The following is a 27,084-nucleotide window of genomic DNA, read 5'->3' as shown; positions in this document are numbered from 1 at the left end:
GAGGTCAGAATCTTGATGCATAGAAATGAAATGAGTATCAAGTATCAAGCCACTGGGAGACTCAGTGCTGGAATTAGCAGTATCGTATATCGTATATCGTATGGCGCCATGTGTTCCCTGTATGAGAGCACCTTAGGACACATACATACATACATGTACATGTATACATATTAAATTTTTGTAAGTGTACAGTCACAAGTTGTAAGATAATACTATGTATGTCTATTGGCAATATGACTTGAATAAGGATTTGATTGTCTGCAAATATTTTTGAATCATGGTAACAAAATTAGTTACAAATACGTTTTGTACTCGCGTTTTGTACAAATTTGCAAAGGTACATTTGTAACTTGGGTTTGCTACCCAAGTAAAATAAATATGCTGGGTAGATTTCACAAATTTTCCAAAATGAAAATTGCGAATTATGAATTTGTTGTATGCAGTGACTATTTTCAAGACAAGAATTGTTTTCATTGTAAAATTCTCAAACAAGTTCAAATTTAGTCCAATGAAGCCTATCTAGCTACATGTATCTCCCATTCCCCCAAATCTATCAAGTCTAGTCGATGTCTGCATAATATCCATGAATATTGCATAACTGTACCCCCCACCCCACCCCCACCCCACCCCCACCCCACCCAATTTAATCTGTGGAAAAATCGAGGTAACAGTCTCCCATTCCTCCAAGTCCATCAATAAGTCTCGGCTTCTACATAAAACATATACAATGATGGAGTGTTGAATCTACATTGAACATGTTTTGTTGTCGGAATATCCAGTGCTGGACTCAAAAGAATGACTGCATTGTGCAACGAGACAAACAAAGTGATGTGTTGTCATCTGTGCATGTCGGTACAGGTCTGTGCAAACATTGTTGAAAGCAGTAGACTAACTAAAGGAAGTATGACCTTGTCAAGCCAGGGCATTGTTCTCAAATAGCTTTTCAACAGGCCTTGTTGGCCTACACAGGATGTACGTATCACGTATCACATCTACACTTTGGCCTACATATCTCTCTGGGTAAGACTCAACATGCTGCGATAACGTTTCAGGAGACGAGAGGTCGCCTGTATTCGCTCTTTACATACTAATAGTTTCACAGGCACTATTGTTCTTTATTTTATTTTTTCTCCTCACAATGTTACCAACCAAGGAGCAATTATTTACGTCTCTCTCGGAATACGTTAGCCAAGATAATAGAAATGATGAGGGAATGAATAGTGATGTACAAGTACTGGTAGGGTTAATGTACTCCAGAGAATTTCTCATTTACATGCCATGCACTGTTGTCATAATTGGGTACTCAATGGTTGAAAACATTTATTCATTATTAAATCTATACATGTGAAGATAATCTTTAACCCTTTCACCACCACTTGCCTCATGGGATTGTTTGTTCTCCACCAGCCCCCTCACTGACACAATGTGAGAGTGAGTGTGGTGTAATCAAACTGATATAAAAAATACTTAGAGTTGCTTATTTTTGAAAAATAAGGTATCATTTGAATGGAAAATAAATTTTCTACATCATAGTTGCAAATACATACATTCAAATATCACACACACAACCGAAATATGGATTAACTCTTTCACCACCATTGGCCTCATGGGATTGTTTGTGCTCCACCAGCCCCCTCACTAACATAATGTGAGAGTGAGTGTGGTGTAATCAAACTGATATAAAAATACTTAGAGTTGCTTATTTTTTTAAAATAAGGTATCATTTGAATGGAAAATAAATTTTCTACATCATAGTTGCAAATTCATACAGTCAACTATCACACACACAACCGAAATATGGATTAAAGTAATAAAATATTAATAAAACAAACACAGGTTGTTTATTTACTGACATCACACAAATAAACAAAATATTTATGTCACAAACAAAATTCAAAATGCCAACATTTAAGTTCCTACAAAACTTCTGTACACTGGTTCAATGGTCAAAATTGGCGAAAATTTGGCAGAAAATGATATTTTCAGTCGTATTAAATTTGAATTAAAATAATTAACGGCTCAATAATCCATTTATGACGCTGCAGTCCATCCCCACTGGCATTGAAAGTGTACTAAAATATCTAAAGTCATCGCCTCAGGACCATCTGAAAAGTGAGCTTCTGTAAATATAATTCAGTATTTGACAAGACAGCAAAAAATTATCACCAAATTTATTCTCTAAATCGGTAAAAAATGTCCATAAGTCGGTAGTATCGGCGCCAAAATCGGATGGGCAAGGTGGTGGTATTTGCCGACATGCACACCGATCAACGGAAATATGCAGCTAGCATTTTGAACGTACGTTGCTGTAACGTGATCATTACATAGAGTACACTGAGTTCATACAGCCACCTACTTGTAGTCAAAAATGCAATCCACGTCGAAATTTAACAGAATTTTTCACGAACAGAACCGTTATTTACATCGTAAACGATGTTAGGGGAGACGATTTTGGCTGCGGCCATGTTGAAATTTGAATTTTTCCTAAAAAAACGCACGCTAAAAATCCGATCGGAAAATCGTCAGATCGTGCGTAATCTACCCACCATTGACCAGTATAAATTGAACTTGTATGAGTATTATTCATTATTGAACATTACCACAAAGAAATATGAACAAATTAATTCTTTACATCGATAAAAATTGGTCCCAAAACGATAGTATGGGCGCAGACTACGGGTCAACAAGTTACGCATTTTGCCGACTTTCACTACGACACCCGTAAATTCCCCGTTGGGAGATAACACGAACTTAGCGGTACTTCTGATGCTTGTACCGTTCCCACGACCAACTACATGTATTCAACGATGTATTTCTGGTAAAATTCAGTGGAAATTTCTTTGGACGGTTGACAAATTGACATCGTAGGAGATGTTATAAGAGCCGTTGGTTACTTCCGCCATGTTGAAATTTGATTTTGTCAGCGAAAAACGCACACAAAAATTACGATCGCTCGTCATTTCGGTCCTATTTCTAAACCGTTCACTTCCATGTGTTCAAAATGGCAGACAAGCAAAACATAGCTAATACGCATGTGTGGAACTAGTTATGGCAGCAAGTTTTGCAGCAATAGCTGCCGTTTAACGGCATAGCGGCGAGATAGGCGAACCATGGGTGAATGAACTTTGCCGTCCCCATATATGGGGTACTGGTGGGCGCCTTAGCGCGTCCCCATATATGGGGTACTGGTGGTGAAAGGGTTAAAGTAACAAAATATTAATAAAACAAACACTGGTTGATTATTTATTGACATATCACAAATAAACAAAATATTTATATTACAAACAAAATTCAAAATACCAACATTCATGTTCTTACAAAACTTCTGTATACTGACTAAATGGTCAAAATCGGCGAAAATTTGTCCGAAAATGTTATTTTCAGTCGTATTAAATTTGAACGAAAATAATTAACGGCCTAATAATCCGATTACGACGCAATAGTCGGCCCCCGCACCGGCAATGAAGGGTAAAAAATATCTGAAGTCGTCGCCCCAATACCTTCAGAAAAATCAGTTTGTGTAATTATATATCATTGTTTGACAGAACAACAAAAAATTATCACCAAATTTATGCTCAAAATCAGTAAAAAATGCCCACAAGTTGGTAGTATACGAGTCCGAATCGGGACGACAAAGTGGCGCTTTTTGCCGACATGCTTACCCACAAAAGCAAATATGCAGTCGGGACTTTGAAGTTACGTTGCGATAATCTGATCCTTCCATATACTGCATCGAGTCCACTCAGCCATCTCCTTGTATAAAACATCGTATTCATAGTAAAATTGAGTGGAAATTTCTACGAAAAGCACCTTTATTTACATTGCAAACGATGTTAGGGGAGACAGATTTTGCTTCGCCGATGTTGAAATTTGAATTTTACATTGAAAAACGCACGTAAAAAATCCGATCGGAAAATCGCCAACATCAAGCGTAAGTTTCCCTCCACTGACCTCTACACAGTGAGCTAATACAAATACAAGTCATTATTGAGCCGTAACAAAAAGAAATAAAACCAAAATAATCCATGATATAGCCAAAAATTACCCCTGGAACGTTAGCATGGGCGTCGGCACGGTCACAAGATTGCGTAAATTTGAACGACATTCAAAAATTCAACCATAAACTGCCGTCGGCAGCTCACACGGCCTTAGCGGGAATTTGATGCTTACACACAAGTACAACGTGTTCCCATACCTAAAGACTTGTATTCAACGATGTATTTCGAGTCAAATTCTGTCGAAATATCCAAAGATAGTGACATAATTTATATCGTAGACCATGTTATGAGAGCCGTTAATTACTTCCGCCATGTTGAAATTCGATTTTGTGAGCGAAAAACGCACATAAAATTACGATCGCTCGTCATTTGGATCGTACTCCTGATATCGTTCACTGTCATGCTTTCAAAATGGCAGTGTAGATAAACAAGGCTAATACGCATGTGTGGAACTAGTTATGGCAGCAATTTTTGCAGCAATAGCTGCCGTTTAACGGCATAACGGCGAGGTAGGTGAATGAACTCTGGCGTTCCCTCAATTGAGGGAATCGGTGGGCGCCCTAGCGCGTTCCCTCAATTGAGGGAATCGGTGGTGAAAGGGTTAAATATAGTCCAGAGAACGTCTTGACTCCACTTACTGACTGGTTTGACTTGTTTAGCATTTTTCGCTTGAAAACAAACGTGTCAAATACTAAAGTGCCTCATGTACATGAACACAATATACCACTCTGGTAATTAGTACGAATTAGTCCTTGAGAACTTACTGAAAACTATAAAATTGCAAAACTTTCTAGTACTAGTTGCAGAAATATCTAGGTTTACAATTATAGTACTTCATATTGTGTACATGGAATCCTTGTGTGCTCATTTGCATACAGGTAGGCAATTATTGGTACCTATGTGAAATTGAGAGCGATAAGTCATTGTTGTTTTATTGTTTATAACAAGCTATAAAGACAGAGAATAATTGTAGCTGGAAACTGATCATCTGTTCCTGCCATGTTCTCTTTTTTTGTTGATTATATAAATTATACCATGGACAAACTAATTAGAACAAAAAATATGGAATATATACTCTGTACGTCACAACAATGCGTGTTTATGTCATGACAGCGTGTGTCTACGTCGCTGTTTTTGTTTTGTTTTCGAAATACAAGTCAAAATGTTCAAAATTGCCATCACTTTCCTAAATTTTCTTTGATATTACTGACGCTGGTATACTTATGTTATTCTTCAATATTTTTCTTCATTCAGCCAGAAAATACTCGTGACCTAAGGGTTGTCACTATTCATCTGGCAACTCGTAGTGACAAAGACCCCTTAGGTCACTCGTATTTTCCTTGGCTGACTGAAGAAAAGTATTAGGGAGTAATATCTAAGTAACCAGTATTACATGTCTCGCCAGCTTTGAAACTTAACAAAACACTGGGTTTTGATTGCAGCCGACGTGTATATCAATAAAGAGCCTACTTTTCATGGTTATGGGTGTGGTGGTTATTGAGGTCATTCATGGGCCACTGTTGTGCAGTGACTGGCTGCAAGCGCCAGTGTACTGTAGGTAACATTTTGTCAATACATGTGATTGTGTTAGGGGCTTGGAATGTAGGCTAGACGTTATACACACTGTGGTACATGATACCAGTAATGTGGAACTTGTTCAATATAATTAAGTTACACATGTGACTGGCCGTGGAATGATTGATGAGTTGACTGAAATTTCAACCTAGAACCCTGAACTGTGAAATCAGGAGGGGTGATATGTCTGTCAATTTAAAATACACTAGAGGACAGATACCCTTCATATCCTTGCACCCATACTTAAAACATCTGAAGTGTTGTTAATAGATGCCACACTTTTTGACTGAAGAACAAAGCAATATTGTTGGAAATATGGCACAAATTTGGGTAGGCAGGAAAGCTGCTCCCTGTGCACTTCACTCCTCAGTCTCCACTTTGTGATTGTGTAGTTCTCTATGGGTTCTAAAACCAGTTCTTGGCAAATGACAAGTAAGACACACCCCCCCCCCCTCCCCTTACTGTATTGTACTACACAGTTTGTGGAAGAGAGTGGTTAAAAGTAACCAAACTATTTCAGTGGTATAGTGTAGCCAAATACAGGTGTCTTGAGTTCGATCATATGTACATACTCTTTTTTTGCCCCCTCAACCTAGTCTTTGAGAGGCTATCCATGGCATCAAATCTCTTCTCACATGACAGATCTTCAAATCCATCAATAGCCTCTAGATTTGTCTCTCCAGTTCCTTGAACCCCTGCGTGAGTGCGCGTGCATGCACACACAGTGCACACACACTGTCCTGAATGTTCGTATCTGATGCAACAACTGGTGTTGGTTACCCAGACTCACCGCTGAGAGCTCTTCTGTGAGAACACCCAGACGAGTGTCTGAGGAAACCACGTTTCAACTACCCTGTACCAGGAGTCCCACAGTAAATTTCTTCAGTCGAGAAGTGATAACTTTTTGCGAAATTACCTAAATCATTAAGTCTACAATGTTGGATGTGAAATATTCCCCAGCATGCACTGCTCTAGAAGCTACTTCCTGCACGGAAGAGTTGGAATCTCGTTTCTCCAGACTCTCGCTTGGGGAGGTCTCGTAGGCAGCGCTCCCAGTGGTGAGAGTCTGGGTAACCAAGACTACAACAACATGATGGTATGGGTACATGTATACCAAATCACACAATATTACGATAAATGTATTTGGTCCAGTGTTGTTTAGTCTTGCCCCCCACCTGTTTCCACTACAACACAGACTGACTTCATATGTACCAGCTGGTCTCATAACCCTATTATATTTTGTCATGACAGGAATTTACAATTACAAAAATCAACTGAAAATATTGTACCAGTATTTTCAACTCTGGTATTTATTTTAAGTGTGGAATGTTTGTGTGGAATGTTATTGAAATATCAAACAGCTGGATCTACCTTAGATATTTGTGTAGTGGACTCAGCGTTGCAAAGTACGAACTACCAGGTCATCAAAATATAAATACATGTTTATTATTTCTATTCGATTATATGCACACACGGATGTATATATTATTTTAGACGTGAAAAAGTTGAAAGCTGAAAAGATCTGCATATGAGCCAAGTCTCTGGGCTATGCTGAGTCATGGATGGGAAAGAGCGCTTATAGTGTTTCAGAGAATTGGCTGGTAGAAATTCTGGACCGCATTTCGCCAACTCTTAACATTTCTGCAATTTATCACTAGAGGGTGCTGTTTATTCTTCAGGTCTATTGAGAGCTCGCATCGGCAAAAAGAAATGTGTGTTGTATGTTACAGGGGAAGAAATTCACATACTATTAATATAATGGAAGCCCTTTAGTTGTACTAAAAATAGTATGCGTATTTGGAATGAGATGGGAATATTGACTTGTAGATACGTCAGATGTGGGAACATGCTAGTTGTAATGAAGGTATAGGAAAGAATGTACAATATATTGAAGAGAAAGGTCAAAGGTCAACTTCACTGCAGACAATGGAGACTTTGTATTGCAACCGTGCCAGCATGATTCATATATTCATATCCGGTAACCAGGTGAAAAAATACTTGTGCTATATCTAGTGCCATATATGTTATTCACCCATTGTTAGTCGCGTGTTTGTAATCCCAATTCTGATCAAGATGAACCTTTTATGTATACAGCAGTGCCATAGAGGTTCATACCTTGTATTATATGGATGGTGGAGGGGGGGAGGGGGGAGGGGGTTAGCCCTGTAACGAGAAGAGGGCAGTGTGACAAGCTTTCACAGATTTTCATACTTTGTAACATGTTTGGGGATAACCCTGTACCATGTGTAACTGGGGGAGGGCAGTCAGGTAAAGCTTCTGTCACAGTTTTTTGTAGGGGATTATGTACATCCTCCTACCAGATTTTTATACCCTATATCATAATGTATAGGAGGGGGGGTAAGCTTTCCCAGATTTGTACTTCCTGACACGATCTTTATTCCCAACAGATATATGAAAAATGATTCACCAAAAGAAAATGGAACATTCCTGTCTACTGTTATGACCAGAGGTGAAAAAATCTTTCTTCCTTTAGCACTAGGCAGTCTTTCTTCATCTTTTGTACAGAATCATAGTCTTACTTTTCATGCCTACGATTGGTAAAAAAAAAGTGTCATCTGTATGCTAGTCATATTCTTGTGATTATTCACTGTTCACCAAGTCTCTAGGCCGTGACTCTCATACTAAAGCAGCTCAGTATTCCCCTGGAGAGCTAGAACTAATAGAATATAAATCAAATAAGAGCACGCCATGAACCCCTTCACTCAGAATACACGTCTCGTTACCATGGTGACATTTATTACATTGATATACTCTGATTAATTGAATTCATTTCTGAGACCGTGTACCTTTCTATCACAATCACGGATGTCTAAATCAATGTTCACAATGTCACATGACAAAGAATTATATCAAGATAACGTACCCTAGAAATGTCGACAGACTGCTTCGTGATGAATGATGGAGATAATGCATGTGATCAATGATAGCTAGAGGCACGGTATTATTTATCACGTATAAATCCTACTTCTTCCGTTACTTATGAAGATCAATCTTTTGGCCTACCATGTTGTTATAACTATGAATGATATTTAAAGGAAAATCTGTTTTTCTTGAAATAACATTTTTTTTTGTGGTTGTTGGTAATATTCATGCCAAGGTACAGAACCCCTGGAGCAAAACGTAATTGCTCTTTTCATCATAAAAGGTTTTGTGGTATGTTGTGCATGCAAACTATAGCATTATGGATCTTCAAAATTATGATACTGTATCTGTAAATTGTGCATTTTTAGTTCCAAAGGGAGACTTAGACTCAGATATGTCGTGCCATTCTGTGGGAGGGGGTTAACCTGTGTGAGGGCGCACCATCACGGCATACCTTACAGACTGAGGGAGACTGTGCATATGTCTGTCTGTCTGTCTGTCTGTCTGTCTGTCTGTCAGTCTGTTTGTGTGTCTCATCAATATCTCAAGAACCTCTTGCTAGTTTGAAGTGAAATTTGCAGAGAACTACATGTAGTTAGGCTTTGGTAAACAAGCCATGAATATTAAATAAATCATTTGCATAAATAAGGATGTTTGATAGTTGCAGGTGGTATCTTCAGAATGCAACCATCGAATTCTATATAAATTGGTGTATACAAATGTAGTACTTACGATGCCACACCCTGTATTTTGAGATGGAATGGATCATACATATATACAGGCAACTTATACATTATTCACATATGCATAAATTATTGAAATGATTTTGAGATATGTCAAGTGTGTATACATGCACTGAAATTAAAAATTAATGTAAACTGAACTGAAATTAGATGTGTCAAGTGCGTATACATGCACTGAAATTAAAAATTAATGTAAATATGAATTGAAATTAGATATGTCAAGTGTGTAATACATGCACTGAAATTAAAAATTAATGTAAATATGAACTGAAATTAGAGAAGTTTAAGTGTCAAAGAACACCGAAGACACGTTTACAGTTTTACACGAAAATCAAGACCTTGAATTCAACTTGACAAGCTGGTGATCAAATTACTTTCACTATTATGAGGAAAGTGAAATACTGTATGAGGTTGTTGTGGTGTCTGTGACCTTGGTGCCTTCAGCTAGCCTATAACAAGAATCCATTCATTCGATCATTTTACTTTCGCTTTTTCCCTACGACACGTGACATTTTGCTAACGACCTATGAAAGTACAGCCAGAAAATTGGCATAGATTCTTGTTTGGTTTTTAATTCTTCTCACTGTGAGATGACTTAGAATCAGAACGTGATTAGAACCAACTTGGAGGCTTGAGCTGTTCACATGATTATACATGATTACCAGTATTCAATGACACTGGGGAAATCATAATCTAATTTTAGAGTTGATATATACGATTGTTATGGCAAAATGCCAGGCGTGGTAGGGGAACAGCAAGAACATAAAGCCCATGTGACTGGATTCTAAGCTATTAGTGCCTACAGTAGATATTGACGATGTGAATTCACAGCACCAATACCTTCTTTCATTAGTTGTCGCCAACCTTCCGTATTTCAGGTGCCACTAGCTTCTATCTCAAGTACATGTAGGATGGTTAAGCTTATTGAATTATGTACACTCGTGCAAGCTCAGAGACTTGTCTTTGTGTTAGGTTACTATCTCAAGCAGCTCTCTGGTGTATCTTGAGATGGTGACACCCAATCAACTCTCAGGGCTACACTCGTATATGTACACTCAAGTTCAGGATATTAGAAGGGATTTAGAAGTTCACTTGTACAAGTTGTAGGTGTCCTGTAAGTCAGGGTTTCATAGCCCACAGACTTGTCTTTGTGTTAGGTTACTATCTCAAGCAGCTCTCTGGTGTATCGTGAGATGGTGACGCCAAATCAACTCTCAGGGCTACACTCGTATATATATATACACTCAAGTTCAGGATATTAGAAAGGATTTAGAGAAGTTCACTTGTAGGTGTCCTGTAAGTCACAGGGTTTCTTAGCCCACAGACTTGTCTTTGCCATCACTGAATATTTGTTCTATGACAGTGACCACGACAAGTTTCTTGTCCAGGGTTTCAGGACATGCACGTTTTCACAGGGAAATGTACACGTAAATGTCCTTGTGCAACAGTTCGAGAGTCTCTCACCCATATAAGCAGGATTAGGCTTTTAACACATGTATTCATGTAGAAGGGCTTGTGATTATCCTACAGTGTAGCTCTTACTTACTCAGGTGGTAGTTAAAGGTAGCCCAAGGACTTGGCTATATGACTTGAAAATGTCAGTTGTCTGTACGTCAGATAGCCAAGTCTGTAGTCTATAGTTAGGATGGTTGTTTGCCTATAGAAACAGGGTTAGGCTTACAGGACATGTATACTTGCAGGACTTGGTACGTACGATGACAAACATTTTACACATTTATTAATTTTTTGCAGTTATGAACAAGGACTTGGAATATGTTTTTTTCACATTGATTTTTCAAGTAGGAAGCCACGATAAAATTGTTTCATAAATTAAAAAATTCAAAATAAATACCCAATCCTCATCCATGTGGTCACTGTAACACCTAGGTATGAAATTCATGTAACATACATTTTTCTTTCTACTAATCTTTAGAAGTCGACATTGAAAAATAAAAACATGTTTTTTATGGATGAAACTCCCCAGTCCAAGCATTGATGCTGGCACAGTGTGAGGCATTTTAATTGTTAGTTTTCCATTGTGATGGTAATATTAGGCATGTTACTGTCTTTTTTGTCTAAAATACAAAACAAGAGTTATAAAAAGACTTCCAACATAAACAATTCTTTGCATGGGTGAAGCGGGACCATTCAGGCACACCAAAAAAAATGCTTGTTTCTAAGTATTTGCATAATAAAAGGCTAGAGTGGACATAAAATGTTATATTCGTATTAATTACTTTTTGTTTGGACGATGACGCACACACACACACAACTAAATTTATTAATGTTTTGCATAATAAAAGGCTAGAGTAGATGTATAATGTAATATTGTTATTAATTACTTCGGTTGTGCCATAATGATCTTTAAAGTGATATTACTTGCTATTGTAGTTATGTAATACTTTCATTGACTACAGTTAGAATAGCATTCTGTGAACCGAACAATAAACGCATTAGAGAGAGATTGTAATTGTGCCGTCTGAAACTTTGTCTGGAAAGGAAACGATACACTTCCAGTCTGGAAAGGAAACATTTCACTTCCAGTGTTATTGGAAAATTAAGCGGCATTGTTGTCGTAATGAGAAATAGAATTTTACTACTAAAACATGCAAATTCGTATCTGAAAATATTACGTGTCCAAGGTTTGTTCTTCCACCTCGGATTTTATTACAACTACTGACATCACGCCGTGGACGACCAGAACTTGTTACAAACACGGAAAGTAATTGCTGAATTGGATTAATAACACTTGGCACAACACAAAGACTTGTATTACTACTACATTCAGTCATTTGATAGAACAGTTTTATGGCCATTTACATATTGATAGTTCATGTTCGCAAATAAACTTCCAGTCATCCTGACATTTCATGTACACATAAAGAGGCCATAAAACTGTTCTTACCAAACCATGGTGTGTACAAATCTGTGCTTATTCCAACATGCCGAGCCAAGTGTTATTAATTCAAATCATTTGTTTACTTTTCTGAGTTTGTGACAAGTTCTGTTTGTCCACTGTCTGATGTCAGCAGTTGTACGTAAAAAGAAGGTACGGCAAACGTTCACCGCTTATCAAGAGGCATACATACACTAACCACTCCCAGGTAATATTGTTATTGCATTACACATGTAAGCTTATCAAGAGGCATATACTAACCACTTGTAGGTAATATTGTTATTGCATTACACATTTAAAGTCCAGGGATTCAAAGGACCTCGTATTAATGATATCATACCAGTGAAGACGAGGATTACATAGGAATCATTCTTGTTTTCTAGACCAACTTTTTCTATAACTTGGCCAAATAACTGTTTTTATATCTAAATGTTGATCCCGTTTTTCCCAAATTATTTTGTGTGTACAAAAAAAATTCCTTCCTGGTGGAAAGCGGATTAATCTTTTTTTCAAACTGGGTGTTTGAAATATATATTCTACCTCATCATTTTTTAATCTATCAGCAGTTTGTTGTTGCCAGGTTGTTACAGTTTTTGTGCAAATACAAGCTTTTACTGACAAAGTACTTAGTTTTAAAATCTGGAGCAGATTTTAACTGAAATCATTGGCTAAAGCCTTTGAACACTTGGTCCATATGTTTTCAATTCGTTGTCCATATTTTTTCATTTTGTTGTATTGTAGTACCAGTAGAAGGGGAAGGTTTGTACAACTTGTAGGTGTTTTGTGGTTTGAAGGGGGAAGGTCTGTTTAACATGTAGGTGTTTTGCAGTAGAAGGGGAAGGTCTGTACAACTTGCAGGTGTTTTGTTGTTGGAAGGATGACATGATTGTGAAAAGCAATTGGTGAAGTTTGCACTAAATGGTGTGAAAATGAAAAATCACTTCATGTTGAAAGAGAGCATTGTTAGATACAGAGCGTGGTTTGAAATTCATAGAAGTGAACACGTGTGTGATTTATCAAAATCAGAAAAGGTGTGTTCAATGTATAAAGTATTTGATATATACTTATGATTTATGTTGTTGGGGGTCTCCATGCCCTTAGTCTAGGTGCCAATATGGTTTCTAACTAAATCAGTGAAGTACCCGTGAGTGAGTACCTCTGTGAGTGGATGTGTCAATGGTAACTATACTGTATAGGAACTAGACTACCGTGTCCTGTGTGTCTGGAAATAAAGGGGAACAAAAACCAAGCATTAGATATTGTTCTGTAGCTATTTACTCTAAACTGTTCTCAGGCGATGGGAAAACGCCAATAGTAAAATGAACTAGATTAGTACATGATTTGATGCATTGTTTTGTGGCTGTATATCTGCATTCTGTTTTGAGTAAACGACTGTAGAAGACTTGTATTCTTGTGGCAGGTACTGCCTGAGGTGGTTTCTGAAAATAGTACTACTGTATTTGAAAGGTGTGTCCATTGTGTACCCTCCTTGTAGTCAGTTGGATTATGTCCAGTGATTAGAAGAGTGTACACAAAGGTTTTGACTTGTATTTTGAACACAGAACAGCAGAAGCAGTGACGTAGACGTGCGTTGCCATGACGTAGAACGACCAGGGTATACATTCCATATTTTTGGCTTATGCATGGTATTATCATTATTAAGGTAAAACTAATGTAAAGACCCATGATTGAAACATAAACCCCTTTAACATAAGAACTGTGAATGTATTATATTCCAAGGAAGATGGTAGATTTCATTAAAATTTTACAACCTACTGCTTAGCGTACAGATTGTCTTGCAAATAGGACAGGTTAACATGACTAGTAAAATTGCAATTACGTGTAGGCACTCGGCGAACCGTGGGACTCCAAATGTACTTCTGTGAAAAATATCCATCTCGTTGTTTACCCATACATACTTTGAAGACCTGACAAATATTACTGTGTAAATGGAGCAGAATTGGTAAATATTATGTTTACAATATTTAGTAACCTGAGTTGTTATTAATCAAACAGGGTCTGCACGACCACTGATCTATGAATTTCAGGGGTGTGAAGAGCGAAGACTAACCTTTCCAATATTGAAAACAATCACCCCACCTTGCATGCCAAGGTCGCAAAGCCTACCCACCCCTGTGTGTGAATGAGCGAGTCCAAATGACTGAAATGAGGTCAACGCACTGCGACTAGTAAATAACCTGTCAAAACATGCACAGATGAAAATCTCATTCTGGGTCCTGGTCATGTGACAGGGTGTTATAATTGATTTATGGTTGCTGGCAGCTGGGCTAGAATAGACACATTTGTGAGTCCCTGTAGATACACAGTGTACATATCATCAAGTACCTAACATGATATTACAGGTAACATGCCAATATATATTGTACATGTATTATGCATGAATGGCCGATCAGTGTGTACGCTAGGTAATCCATACTCTCTGTGGAATTATTTGTCTTTCTCATCTAGACTTTCAGGTAGCATTGTTATATCATGCGTTTATAATTTCATAATTTTTTCGTTACATAACAGTTGGGGCTTGCTTCATGATGTAGATTGTACCCTGTGATTACGTGAAAATTATGGAAAATTAATTAGTGTAGGATTGTATACAAATAACTATACGTTGAAGAAAATCAGTTGAACAAATAGTACAGCTGAAATGTTGATTTTCAGTGATTTTAAAAATTCAATATACATGTATGTATACACAGTGTAAACAGGGATGGGGGCAACATGTGTTGTCATGACATAGAATGACTGGAGTATATATTCCATATTTTTTGTTGACCCTGGCTCATATTTTTTGTTGAACCTGGCTCATGATGGCGTAATATAAATAATATTGAGGTCTCTCTGTACCATAGTTTTAACTTTTAGGTGCATTTATGTCACATTAACCTTCTTCAGGTCAAGTGTAAGGAAGAGATAATAGCATTGATGTATAGATTGTTTATTTGTTGATGACAATTACATAACTTAATGAAAAACAAAACAGTATAACAGGTTGTAAAATGTTGTTAGATCTCAGTAAATTATAGAATTTAACATGGTTGGAAAATGTCTATAGTAATTTAGTAGGAGACATCCGAAAATTTGATGGTAAATGACAGACTTAAGGTTAATTTATGTGAGGGTATTGACCTTGACAGATATGAAATGTATACTAGATTACTAGTCCTAACATACCTGTAATGTTCTAGCCCTTTCAGGAATTATTTGATGGAAAGCTGACTAATTCACATAATGCTTTCGTACTACTACTAAAGTAGACTATAGCTATTAGACATCATGTAGGTGGTAGAAAAATTGTATAGTTCTACCCTCGGCTGTCGAATTATCTCTTGAGATTTGATGCTACAGATACATGTAGTAGCACTGATGTGAAAACATACCACAGTGTTCTTGTTTATACAGGTGGGATGGGGTCTGCATATATTTCTATATCTTGTAACTTAAATTTCCTTCATGTGAAAAATATCTGGGGACCTAGGTAGATTTGATATTTACCACTTTGTAACAATAATACAAGCCTCATTTCATCTTTGTAATATCCTTCCAGCAAATCATGCAGAGCAGCCATGTACAGTGTTAGTGAATATGACAAGGTGGACTACTACGTCAGTTGTTCAACCCACGCAAATAAAATGTTCTTTCTGAGAAATATGAAACATTCAGACTCTTAAAGGTCAAACATAAAAAGGCTTCGTTTCCTTGTCCAGGGTCCACTATAGATATGAAGAAACTAAACCATTTGATATCATAGCATGGCTCAGAATTAGTGCAGGGTACATAGACAACTAAATATCAATAGTCCAGGACACATAGACTACTAAACATTGTATCTAGACTACCAAATTAGCAGTAGTCCAGGACATATAGACTACTAAACATTGTATCTAGACTACCAAATTAGCAGTAGTCCAGGACATATAGACTACTAAACATTGTATCTAGACTACCAAATTAGCAGTAGTCCAGGACACATAGACTTATAAACATTGTATCTAGACTACTAAATTAGCAGTAGTCCAGGACATATAGACTACTAAACTTTGTATCTAGACTACCAAATTAGCAGTAGTCCAGGACATATAGACTACTAAACATTGTATCTAGACTACCAAATTAGCAGTAGTCCAGGACACATAGACTGCTAAACATTGTATCTATGCTATCAAATTAGCAGTATTCCAGGACACATAGACTACTAAACATTGTATCTAGACTACCAAATTAGCAGTAGTCCAGGACACATAGACTACTAAACATTGTATCTAGACTACCAAATTAGCAGTAGTCCAGGACACATAGACTACTAAACATTGTATCTAGACTACCAAATTAGCAGTAGTCCAGGACACATAGACTACTAAACATTGTATCTAGACTACTAAATTAGCAGTAGTCCAGGGTACATAGACTACTAAACATTGTATCTAGATTACCAAATTAGCAGTAGTCCAGGACACATTGACTACTAAACATAGTATTTAGACTACCAAATTAGCATCCATGCTATATATTCAATGTAAATATTATAACAATGTGTTTGCTGTTAGCAATATAGACATACCTTTTATAAACTGCATAGATCTAATCTGAGTAATCAATTAAATTTGCAACATTGTCACATTGATTTTCAAGTTATGCGTTACAAAATTTGTTGTATAAATAGCCAGCTTCAGTAATTCAGTATTGTGACATTTGGTTAGCTGTTCGTGATATAAACATACATTGTATGAAGTGCATGAGTGTAACTCGTAAAATTTTCAACATTGTCTCAGTTATGTTACGAGGTACTCTTGAAGATACTCGCTGTGTATAATAACAGCCAGCTTCAGTAATTCAATGCGACGGGCATTTCGTTAGCCGTTACAAAAGTTCATTTTCTGGAAGTGTGCGTATCTAATCTGTTAGATAGTAACAATCGTTCCTATGAACATCTGATCTCACCTTTAGCATTTAGCAATTGTAAGACGACAAGAAAATCAATCATTTTGTTTGGAGGAGTCTCAGGTGTTGTTAGTAAGATTGATTAAATGTCAAAGACTGATGAACTCTCTGGAATCAGAGACTCAAAAAAAAAATCTGACATTGATTACTTCTGGTTTGCCTGTAATGGCTTGTAATGATTGACTTGCCAATAGAGTAGATTTACACCTCATTGTTGCCAACTATTGCTCTAAATGTAATACATTGCATAAATTGCGAGTATCAGTGTCACTCAACTTTCACCTCTGACCTTTCCAGTGTGTTACTCTGTGATGTCTGTTTATGTGATGTGGGTCACATATTTTATCATATTTATCTTACACATACATACATACATACATACATACATACATACATACATACATACATACGTACGTACGTACATACATACATACGTACGTACGTACATACATACATACATACATACATACATACATACATACATACATACATACATACATACATACACACACACATACGTGCGTAACATTAGCAATATCTATATTTACCTTGTACTGTTTACTGAGACATCTAAAATGTATGACATAATTTCCAAACTATTTTTTGCCTCAATATAACCACTGTTATTTCTGTCTGTTGTATTTTTCAGATTTGTGAGTTCTATTTTGTGGTACATGGTTAGTGTCCTTATGATTGGGTTTAAGTATAAACAACGATGAGTATCAGCAGTGATGAGGTCAATTTCTTGGTGTATAGGTACCTTCAAGAGTCAGGTAAGCTTGTACCTTATAGTGATGTAATCACCACTGACTGGTTGGTTTTTGGTGAATTTGTAAGTTTTCTCATAGGAATACTATGTAATATGGTTGATTTGATAGACTAATCGACTGTCTGGCTGGCTGACAGACCAACACGCATGCTTGCATACATACATGTACATACATACACATATACGTATGTACGTACATAGATAGATATATGCATACATACATACATACACACACATACACACATACACACACACACACACACACACAGATTTTTGAAATCATTGTGGGTGAATGGTTAGAGTGGCTGGCTAGGAATCTGCAGGTTGCAGGTTCGAGCCCCATTACTGCTGTTTGTTTCTGGATGACTAAATCCTTGGGCAAGATTTGAACCACGATTGTGCCTCAGTCAACCCAGCTGTATAATTGGAGACCTGGTAGGATAGAGGTAGAAATGTGAATGCTTTAATCCTATGCGTTTATAAAGGCTGCAATGGATTGTATGCTCCCCATGGAGTTGAGGAAGTAAAAGGTCATTGTGCCACGATAGATCCATGTCAGGGGTAACTAATAGTTGTAAAAGCTGTTTGAACACAGAGTGGGAATCGCTTTATGAAAACCAACATTATTATTATTATCATTATTATTATTATTTATTATCTTCTGTCCTCCCATCCATCCATCCATCCATCCATCCATCCACCCAAACAAACAAATATTTATGTTCACAAGAACAAAACCAAGCAGGAATTATCATTTTTACTGTAAAATTGTTTTGTCTTTATTTTTTTTTAAAATATATGCGTGGAGAGAAATAAGATATAACATATCTAGGTAGCTTAGATTGACCTCATATCCAAAATAAAAGAACAGCTGTGGTTGGATAATACTCTATCCAGAAGGACAAGTATCTAGTGAAGTATTTAAGCTGCCAACATATGGTGCTTGACAAGAGAAATGGAATGACTGTCCTATACAGTATTTTGTTTTTAATACCGTTGGCATATTTTAGGATTAGGGATGCTATCACAGATTTCCACTCGATGTGAGAATGTTGTTCTATTTCTACTAGTCTGTGCTAAGCTTGACAACCCATTTACAATAGAACTCTAACTTTGTGTACATAACAAGTTTGCACATTCCATTTACATTTGGCATAGCTAATCATATGTTAGAATTCACAATCTGTCTCTGACTTCATTTTATTTGTTGTTTATTTTTGTAGGTTTTTCACATTCGGCATTTACATTTGGCATAGAAAGTCATATTAGTCAATCCAATATTAATGGTGCTCTAGTACCACCTGCTGCACTCATTTCAATTATCCAAAAAGGTCTTCAATATGTTGAAGCTGAAATCAGCATCAATGAGGTAAGTTTATGTCCACCTGTACCCTTTTAATATCTATAATGTGTGAAGCCCATAGATAGAATGTTAGCTGTAATATCTGTACATGTGTGAACCCCATAGATATAATGTTAGCTGTAATGTGTGTGTGTGTGTGAAGTCCATAGAAATATTGTTAGCTTTAATGTCTGTATGTGTGTGAAGCCCATAGCAATAATGTTAGCTGTAATATCTGTACGTGTGTGAAGCCCATAGATAGAATGTTAGCTGTAATATGTGTACATGTGTGAACCCCATAGATATAATGTTAGCTGTAATGTGTGTGTGTGTGTGTGTGTGTGTGTGTAAAGGCCATAGAAATAACGTTAGCTGTAAGTTCTGTACGTGTGTGAAGCCCATAGAAATAATGTTAGCTGCAATTTCTGTTTGTGTGTGAAGCCTATATAAGTAACATTAGTCTGAGTTCTGTATGTGTGTTTATTGAGCTTTAATGACAGTGTGCCATCGTCCCTAAATGACTTTGTTTGATGAAAGTGACACTATGTAAGAAAAAAGCCTGAATGTCACTCAATGTTAAATGGTAGTAATAAACACTTCATTAGATTGTACAAGTTGCAGATAAAGCTTATCATGTATTTCCTTCAAAGAAAAACTGTCATTGACACAAAGGCTATGATTTCAATACGTTTCTTTTATCAAATCTGAGATCAAATAAACCATGGGATGACTTATCGCTAGTTTTACACTATAATTACGATCTGAATATTGTACCTTGTACTATCACTGCTGATATCTATGCCTAGAGGTGTATTGGGTGCGATATTGCCTTCATCACCATGATGTTTGTACTTTGAACGCAGGGAACTCTAAATGAATCGTCTTGCCTTGCCTTGCCTTTGTATTTGATGGCTGGGAACTCATAATGGTGTCACGAAGTCAGAAAATTGATAATTGTTCATTTTACTACCATATGAAGTCAGACAGAATGATATTACTATGTGCCTTATTGCCTTCATCTCTCGGTCTATACTATAAGAGATAGGAATTTTAAACTTCTTAATTGACTCAAATGATCTGATGTGCCATATTGCCTTCATCTCTGTGTTTATTCAGTAATGTCCAGGAACTCAGAATTGTCACGTTCTGTTTTTTAAAAAAATGGGTTGCTATGACTACCTGATTTATTTGAATTGAGATAATTACTAAGTACCATATTGCCTGCATCTCTCTATTTCTACTGTAATGGCAAGGATTTCAAAACATGGAATGCTGTTTTTTTTTAAAGAAATAATTAGATGTAATTCCCCCCAAATTTTTCTTCCTTCAGCCAAGAAAAATATGAGTGACCTAAGGAGGCTTTGTCAATGTGTAGTGACAAAACCCCTTAGGTCTGTTATCATAGTGGCTGAATGAAGAAAAATATTGGAGAATAATTATACCACCACCAGTAATATGAAAGAAAAATTAGGGAAAGTAATGGTAATTTTGAACAGTTTGACTCAAATTTTGAACGCGACAGAACCAGTGATGTAGACACGCGTTGTTGTGCCATAGAATGACCAGGGTAAAGGGTATACATATAAATTCCATATTTTTGGTTTGTCTATGGCATAAGTTTGGTCAGGATGATATTACCAAAGTTCTGTCAGGGATCAGTTATAAAGAATATAGTAAAGTTTTCTGTTTAATTTTGTAGGATTGAAATAAAAGGGTCACGTTAAATTACACTCACAGTGAAATAAACCATCTGGTTTGTTTGTTTGTTGGTTTGTTTGTTGGTTGGTTGGTTGGTTGGTTGGATGGTATATTTGAAAGAAGTTGTCACATTGTTAAAAAGTTATCGTAATTTTATTGTTTTTTGAAAGGCCAGTACAGTGAAATAAGTTGTGACTGAAGTAAACCATTTAATTTGATTGTTTTTGGTATATTTGAAAGTTGTCATATTGGAATTTTTTTTTTTTTTTTTTTTTTTGATAGGACGGTACAGTGATCGACAACAGAGCATTGGAGTCATTGTCACTTGTAGATGCCGTCATGCCAGATGTGATTTCATCCAAGAAAGCTGAAATTAAAGCACAAGCTGCCTTAGTAGCAGCACCTCAACAAAACGATACAAGTAAAGTAGACGGCTCTAATGCAAATGGAGACGACACAATGGTAAATTCAATACAAGGTAAGAAGTAGTCACAGGATGACAACCCATTGTTACAGTAGTACAGGGCTCAAAGTTAACAGTAGTCCCGTGTCCACAGACTACCAATTCTTGTCACCATAATTTGCAATGTACCACTGATTATGCAGTAATTTAAAGGATGGCATATTTATGGAAATGAAAGTATTTTAATAATCATATTGTGAATAGAGGAACTCTGTTTTCAGGAATGTGGGGCTATTGGTCACCATCTTTGGACTACCACTTTCTGAAATTGGTAGCCCACTAGGACTTCCAAAGAAAAAGTTAATTTCAAGCCCTGTAGTACACCCTAATCTGATTAAAAACCCATGTAGTGTACACGTCGCGATTTCTTTTTGGTTGTTAGGTTTACTGTCAGTTTGTTGTTTTGTGAGCGCTCGTTACATACATCTTAGACAATAGCATAGGTTTTAGTCTTTGTTCTATAAAATCACTCGTAATCGAAGAGGTCAACATGTCTTTCCATCATTTCCTGATAAAAATGTTACTTCAAACATAATGAAGACAAAACAAGACTTAAATGTAACAACATAAGCGACGCTCTCTCGCGCAATGCATTTTTAGAACAGGAAAATTGACTGTTAATCCATATAGGAGTACATATGTATTAATCCAGATATGATGGCTATGTCTTCTTTTGTGTAGCTAATCATACAGAAGCAATGGAAGTTGACGGTGGAATAGAGATTCCTCCTAGTAAAGCAACAGTGTTACGAGGTCATGAATCAGAAGTCTTCATTTGTGCCTGGAATCCAAAAAACGATCTCCTAGCGTCAGGGTAAGTCGTGCTCTGTTTAATTCCAATTATAACATTTACAATCTCATACTTGCCCATTTTCGCATTCACGCCCATTTCACACCTGAAAAGATCGAGGCGTTCCTTTCGCTTATATACTGCGCTCTCTCACGCACCGAGTGATTACAGCGGTCCAACGGCTGGAGTTTTCAGACTGGGTCCCATGTCCACTTTCATGATCTTATTTTCGTCCTGGATTTCATGAAATGTAAATGTGAATTGAATGAGATATTCGGCTAGGGGGAAATACGAGTGACTTAAGGGGCCTTGTCACTACGAGTCAAAGATGAGTAGCAGCAAAATCCTTAGGTTATGATTATATATTGTAGCTAACTACAGAAAATATGAGATATTAATGTAATTTTACCTGCACAAGTGTAATTAAACAAAGAATAGAATGGCAATTATGAACATCCCAAGTGATATTTTCCACTAAACCAATAAGGGTAGATATGCATTGTATTTGTAGTTTTCTTGTGCCATGGTATAATTAGATATTCCTCATTCTGCCCTAAGGGGCCTAGTCACTAGATGAGTAGTAACAACCCTTAGAGTATTTTCGGGCTGAATGAAGAAAAATATTGAGAAATAATATAATTATGCCATCGCCAGTAATGTATAAAAAATCGAGGAAGTAATGGCAATTTTGAGCATTTTGACTCGTATTTCAAATACAGCAAAACCAATGACATAGACACACATTGTCGGAATCTATATTCCATATTTTTTTTTGTTGAACTTGGCTCATGCATGGTATAATCAGTGTTATTTAGAAAGGGTAATAAGTTGATAAAATCTACCGAATGCTCTCCCCTTTACTGGGGTTTTCACACCAAAATGTTACTGGTATATGGTATGACACTCAGTGTTGATTTGATTAGACATCCCACAGTCTCTTGCTTGTTACCACATTTCCAAAATCTTGGCAATAACACTGGTAATCGGTATAGATGAGTGCTTGATAGCCTTGCACTGTTCACCAGATGAACAAAATGTTCAGACAGCTACATGAATAGACAAGATGTCACGTTATACAAACCCACTGCATTGGTTCCATAATATTGACACTGTTGTATTATATAGTAGCTGTGTACATGTCTACACATTGGTCACAATAGCACACTGTGTATACTACTGCACAGCTGAGACATGCGTGCCATAGATTACATAGTTGACCTGCTTTGACTTGTTTAGGTCTAAGAGAGAGTACATTGACATCACTGTAACTAGTGTTCTCAGAACTATGGCTTGTACAGCCTAAGGAATTGGTTATCTGATTGTACATGGTTGTACAACTGGCAAACTCGACTGTCGAACCCTATAACTGAGTCTCTGGGCTATGGTTTGTACTGATACATCTGTTGGTCTAAGAAAGTGTATTGACATCACTTTAACTCTGTGTTCTCATACCTATGGCTTGTACAGCCTAGGGAATTGGTTATCTGACTCTACATAATTGTGCAATTGGTGAACTATTTGTCAAGCTAGATGGCAAAGTCTCTGGGTTATGGCGTATACTCATACATCTAATAAATTGGTCGGATAGTACATTGACATCAGTCACCGTGTTCCCATAACTATGGCTTGTGCAAGCCTAGACTTGGCTATCTGACTGGACACTGTGGCTCAACTGGCAAATGATATTGTGAAGCCAGCTAGCCAAGTCTCTGGGCTATGGTTTGTACTGATACATGTATAATGGTCTAATAGTACATTCACATCAGTCTCCAATGTTCTCATAACTGGCTTACAGTAACGTTCCCTGTTGTCAAAGTAGGTTCAATGTAGCATTGTTGGACAGCGGTGTCACTACTTGATGTAAATAATGAGAGAGATGACAAGTGTATCTATATTGTACCTTAGTGTAATACACCACAGCATATCTGTATATAATGACCTGTAAAGTGGCGCAAGCTGAGTTTATGAGCTTTTTTACAAGGGTGAAAATAGTTACATAAACCCTCCATTAAACTCCATTCTATTATAATGTTAGTGTTGATGCATGCCTTCAAAATAGTCTTGTGGTGTTGTCAACATAGTTGATGGCCTGGAAGGGGTGGGTTTTTACATTGCAGTGTATGTATAGTTGATGGCCTGGAAGGGGTGGGTTTTTACATTGCAGTGTATGTATAGTTGATGGCCTGGAAGGGGTGGGTTTTTACATTGCAGTGTATGTATAGTTGATGGCCTGGAAGGGGTGGGTTTTTACATTGCAGTGTATGTATAGTAACTTAGATTACTATTATGCACTAATACCAGGTTTTGAGTTCTGTTTCAATATAAAGAAAATCCCCCCTTCCCCCAAAAAAACAAACAAAACAAAAACAACAACACCAAAACAAAAACAAAACACCGAAAACAACAACCCAACAACAGCAACAAACAAACCCCAACAAATAATCAAAAACAAAGTAAATAACAAACGAACAGGCACTCCGCTTATGCTACTTTTAGGGTTTTGGAACCCAGGTAGTGGAGAGAGGCAAATCTGGTAATTCAGATAGAGGAGATTCCATGTATTAGTCTGTTTGTCTGTCTGTCTGTCTGTCTATCTATCTCTCAGTCTGTCTGTCTCTGTCTGTCTGTCTGTATGTATGTATGTATGTATGTATGTATGTATGTATGTATGTATGTATGTATGTCTGTCTGTCTCTCTATCTGTGCCATCGATATCTAAAGAACCCATGGCTTGTCATATGTAATGAGTTTTAAAGGGAACTTGCGTTGAATGGCAAACTGGCTATAGAGATAATCTACCTACCTACCTGTTTACCCATGGCAAGATTTGTTGTAAAGGAATACTATATGTCTGTCTTCGTTTTCTCAGGGGAGTCTGGGGACACGATATCCAGAATAAGTACTTAATTTGTGTATTTACATTGTTGGTTCTGGGGACTCAGCGGCTTAGATATGGAATTTAAATAAATTCTTAATTTGTGTGTTTACATTATCAGGTCTGGGGACTCAGCGGCTTAGATATGGAATTTAAATAAATTCTTAATTTGTGTGTTTACATTATCAGGTCTGGGGACTCAACGGCTAGGATATGGAATTTAAATGACAGCCCAACTACAACTAGTCCAAATCAATTAGTATTACGCCATTGTATCAGGGAAGGTGGACAAGAGGTACCAAGTAATAAAGATGTTACTTCATTAGATTGGAATGTAAGTATTAGTATATAATTATGAAAATATTGATAATTAATAAATGAGTGATATTTGCATTGTGTTTTCCACAGCACTTTCAATGTACATTTAATGATCAGAACTATGTAACTCAAGCATGTTGTGTTGTGTTATGTTTTTAATGACCAGAACTATGTAACTCAGGTATGTTGTGTTGTGTTATGTTTTTAATGACCAGAACTATGTAACTCAAGTATGTTGTGTTGTGTTATGTTTTTAATGATCAGAACTATGTAACTCAAGTATGTTGTGTTGTGTTATGTTTTTAATGACCAAAACTATGTAACTCAAGTATGCTGTGTTGTGTTATGTTTTTAATGACCAGAACTATGTAACTCAAGTATGTTGTGTTGTGTTATGTTTTCCAGAGTGATGGTTCATTATTAGCAACAGGGTCCTATGATGGGTATGCCAGGATATGGTCGACGGACGGACGGCAGGTGACGACGTTAGGCCAACATAAAGGACCCATATTTGCCCTTAAGTGGAATAAGAAAGGCAATTATATTCTTAGTGCAGGTGTAGACAAAACTACCATTATTTGGGATGCACACTCAGGGGACTGTAAACAACAATTTCCGTTCCATTCAGGTGAGTCACTGCTGTTTTATGTCTTGTCTGTAGGGTGTTGTAATTACGTACAAGTTACAGTCAGTGTACCCATGTCTGTCCGTAGGGTGTTGTAATTACTTACAAGTTGCAGTCAGTGTACCCATGTCTGTCCGTAGGGTGTTGTAATTACTTACAAGTTACAGTCAGTCTATCTTCTACTTATGAAAGACAAACAATTTTGTTGTGGTCAATGATATAAACATGGTTTTCTTGTCAGTCACCATATACTTAAGAGATATGAACCCAACACTAGATTTTTGTGTATAACAGTATGCAGCCAGTGGTACATGGGTTTGGCTGAGAGGGCACACTGCTTTCAGCACAGCTCTAGAATCGCTCTCCAAGTAAAAGCCAAGTGTCAGCTTGATCTTAACATTACACCATGGTTGCCATTGACCCTTGTCATGTTGGTGGGGTACTGTTAGTGCCAGCCTGACTCGTGCTTGAGGTATTTTCTACGTTCATGAAAGTACGGGCGCAGAGAACACTGCAATCACTCGTGCAAATACCCCAAGTACGCCACACTTGCACTCACTTGTCATGGGGTTCTGTCATAGTATATTTCAAGTCCTGTTTTTTCTACACTGCTGAATCCTGTAGTCTGTTTTACTACTCAGCATATCGACTTTACATTACGAAGTCAACAACCGTATATCATTTGTGAGGCTGTATTTCATTAGTCATAACTTACAGTGATGCCTGGCAATGACCTGGCCTGACCCGACAATGAATCAGGCTGGTTTTAGGAGTTGAAAAAAGGCAATAAAATATCATAGGTTGTAAATCAGGTACAATTGAGATAAGACACACTTTGTTGAGATTTACCTTTGTGCTCTATAACGGAAACTGATCACATTCTGTATGATTTATCATCAACTTTTGTGTCGTGATAATAAAATGAAATGAAAATAATTTAGGAGTAGTGAGAAATTCATTGAAATAAAAAAAAGCTAAACGTGTAAACACATAAATTATAAATATTTGCATTGTTTGTTTGTTTTTAGTGTGGTGGCAGTGTTGTTTCCACTATAGGGTGCAAACAACGGGCCTTGCCATCCAGGCCGCCATGCTTGACAGGTTTCTACCATGCTACAATGTATGTTCTCTCCACTACAGACAAAGCACAGTG

The 27,084-nt window shown here is 37.0% G+C and overlaps 1 protein-coding gene across 1 annotated transcript in view; it reads left to right on the top strand.

The window, feature by feature from the left end:
- LOC144441949 (F-box-like/WD repeat-containing protein TBL1XR1) overlaps window positions 1-27,084 on the top strand; it is a 66,161-nt gene that overhangs the window by 25,586 nt on the left and 13,491 nt on the right. Inside the window, exons 2-7 of the mRNA XM_078131217.1 lie at window positions 17,701-17,824; window positions 19,044-19,189; window positions 21,143-21,338; window positions 22,005-22,137; window positions 25,178-25,322; window positions 25,712-25,934. Coding sequence (XP_077987343.1) covers window positions 17,767-17,824; window positions 19,044-19,189; window positions 21,143-21,338; window positions 22,005-22,137; window positions 25,178-25,322; window positions 25,712-25,934 — 901 coding nt within the window. The 5' untranslated portion in view covers window positions 17,701-17,766. The remainder of the gene's footprint in view (window positions 1-17,700; window positions 17,825-19,043; window positions 19,190-21,142; window positions 21,339-22,004; window positions 22,138-25,177; window positions 25,323-25,711; window positions 25,935-27,084) is intronic.

The sequence above is a fragment of the Glandiceps talaboti genome, chromosome 11 (assembly GCF_964340395.1).
Source record: "Glandiceps talaboti chromosome 11, keGlaTala1.1, whole genome shotgun sequence".
NCBI classification, from domain to species: Eukaryota; Metazoa; Hemichordata; class Enteropneusta; family Spengelidae; genus Glandiceps; species Glandiceps talaboti.
The sequence above is the reverse complement of the archived record's forward strand: the minus strand, read 5'-3'. Positions and strand labels throughout refer to the sequence as shown.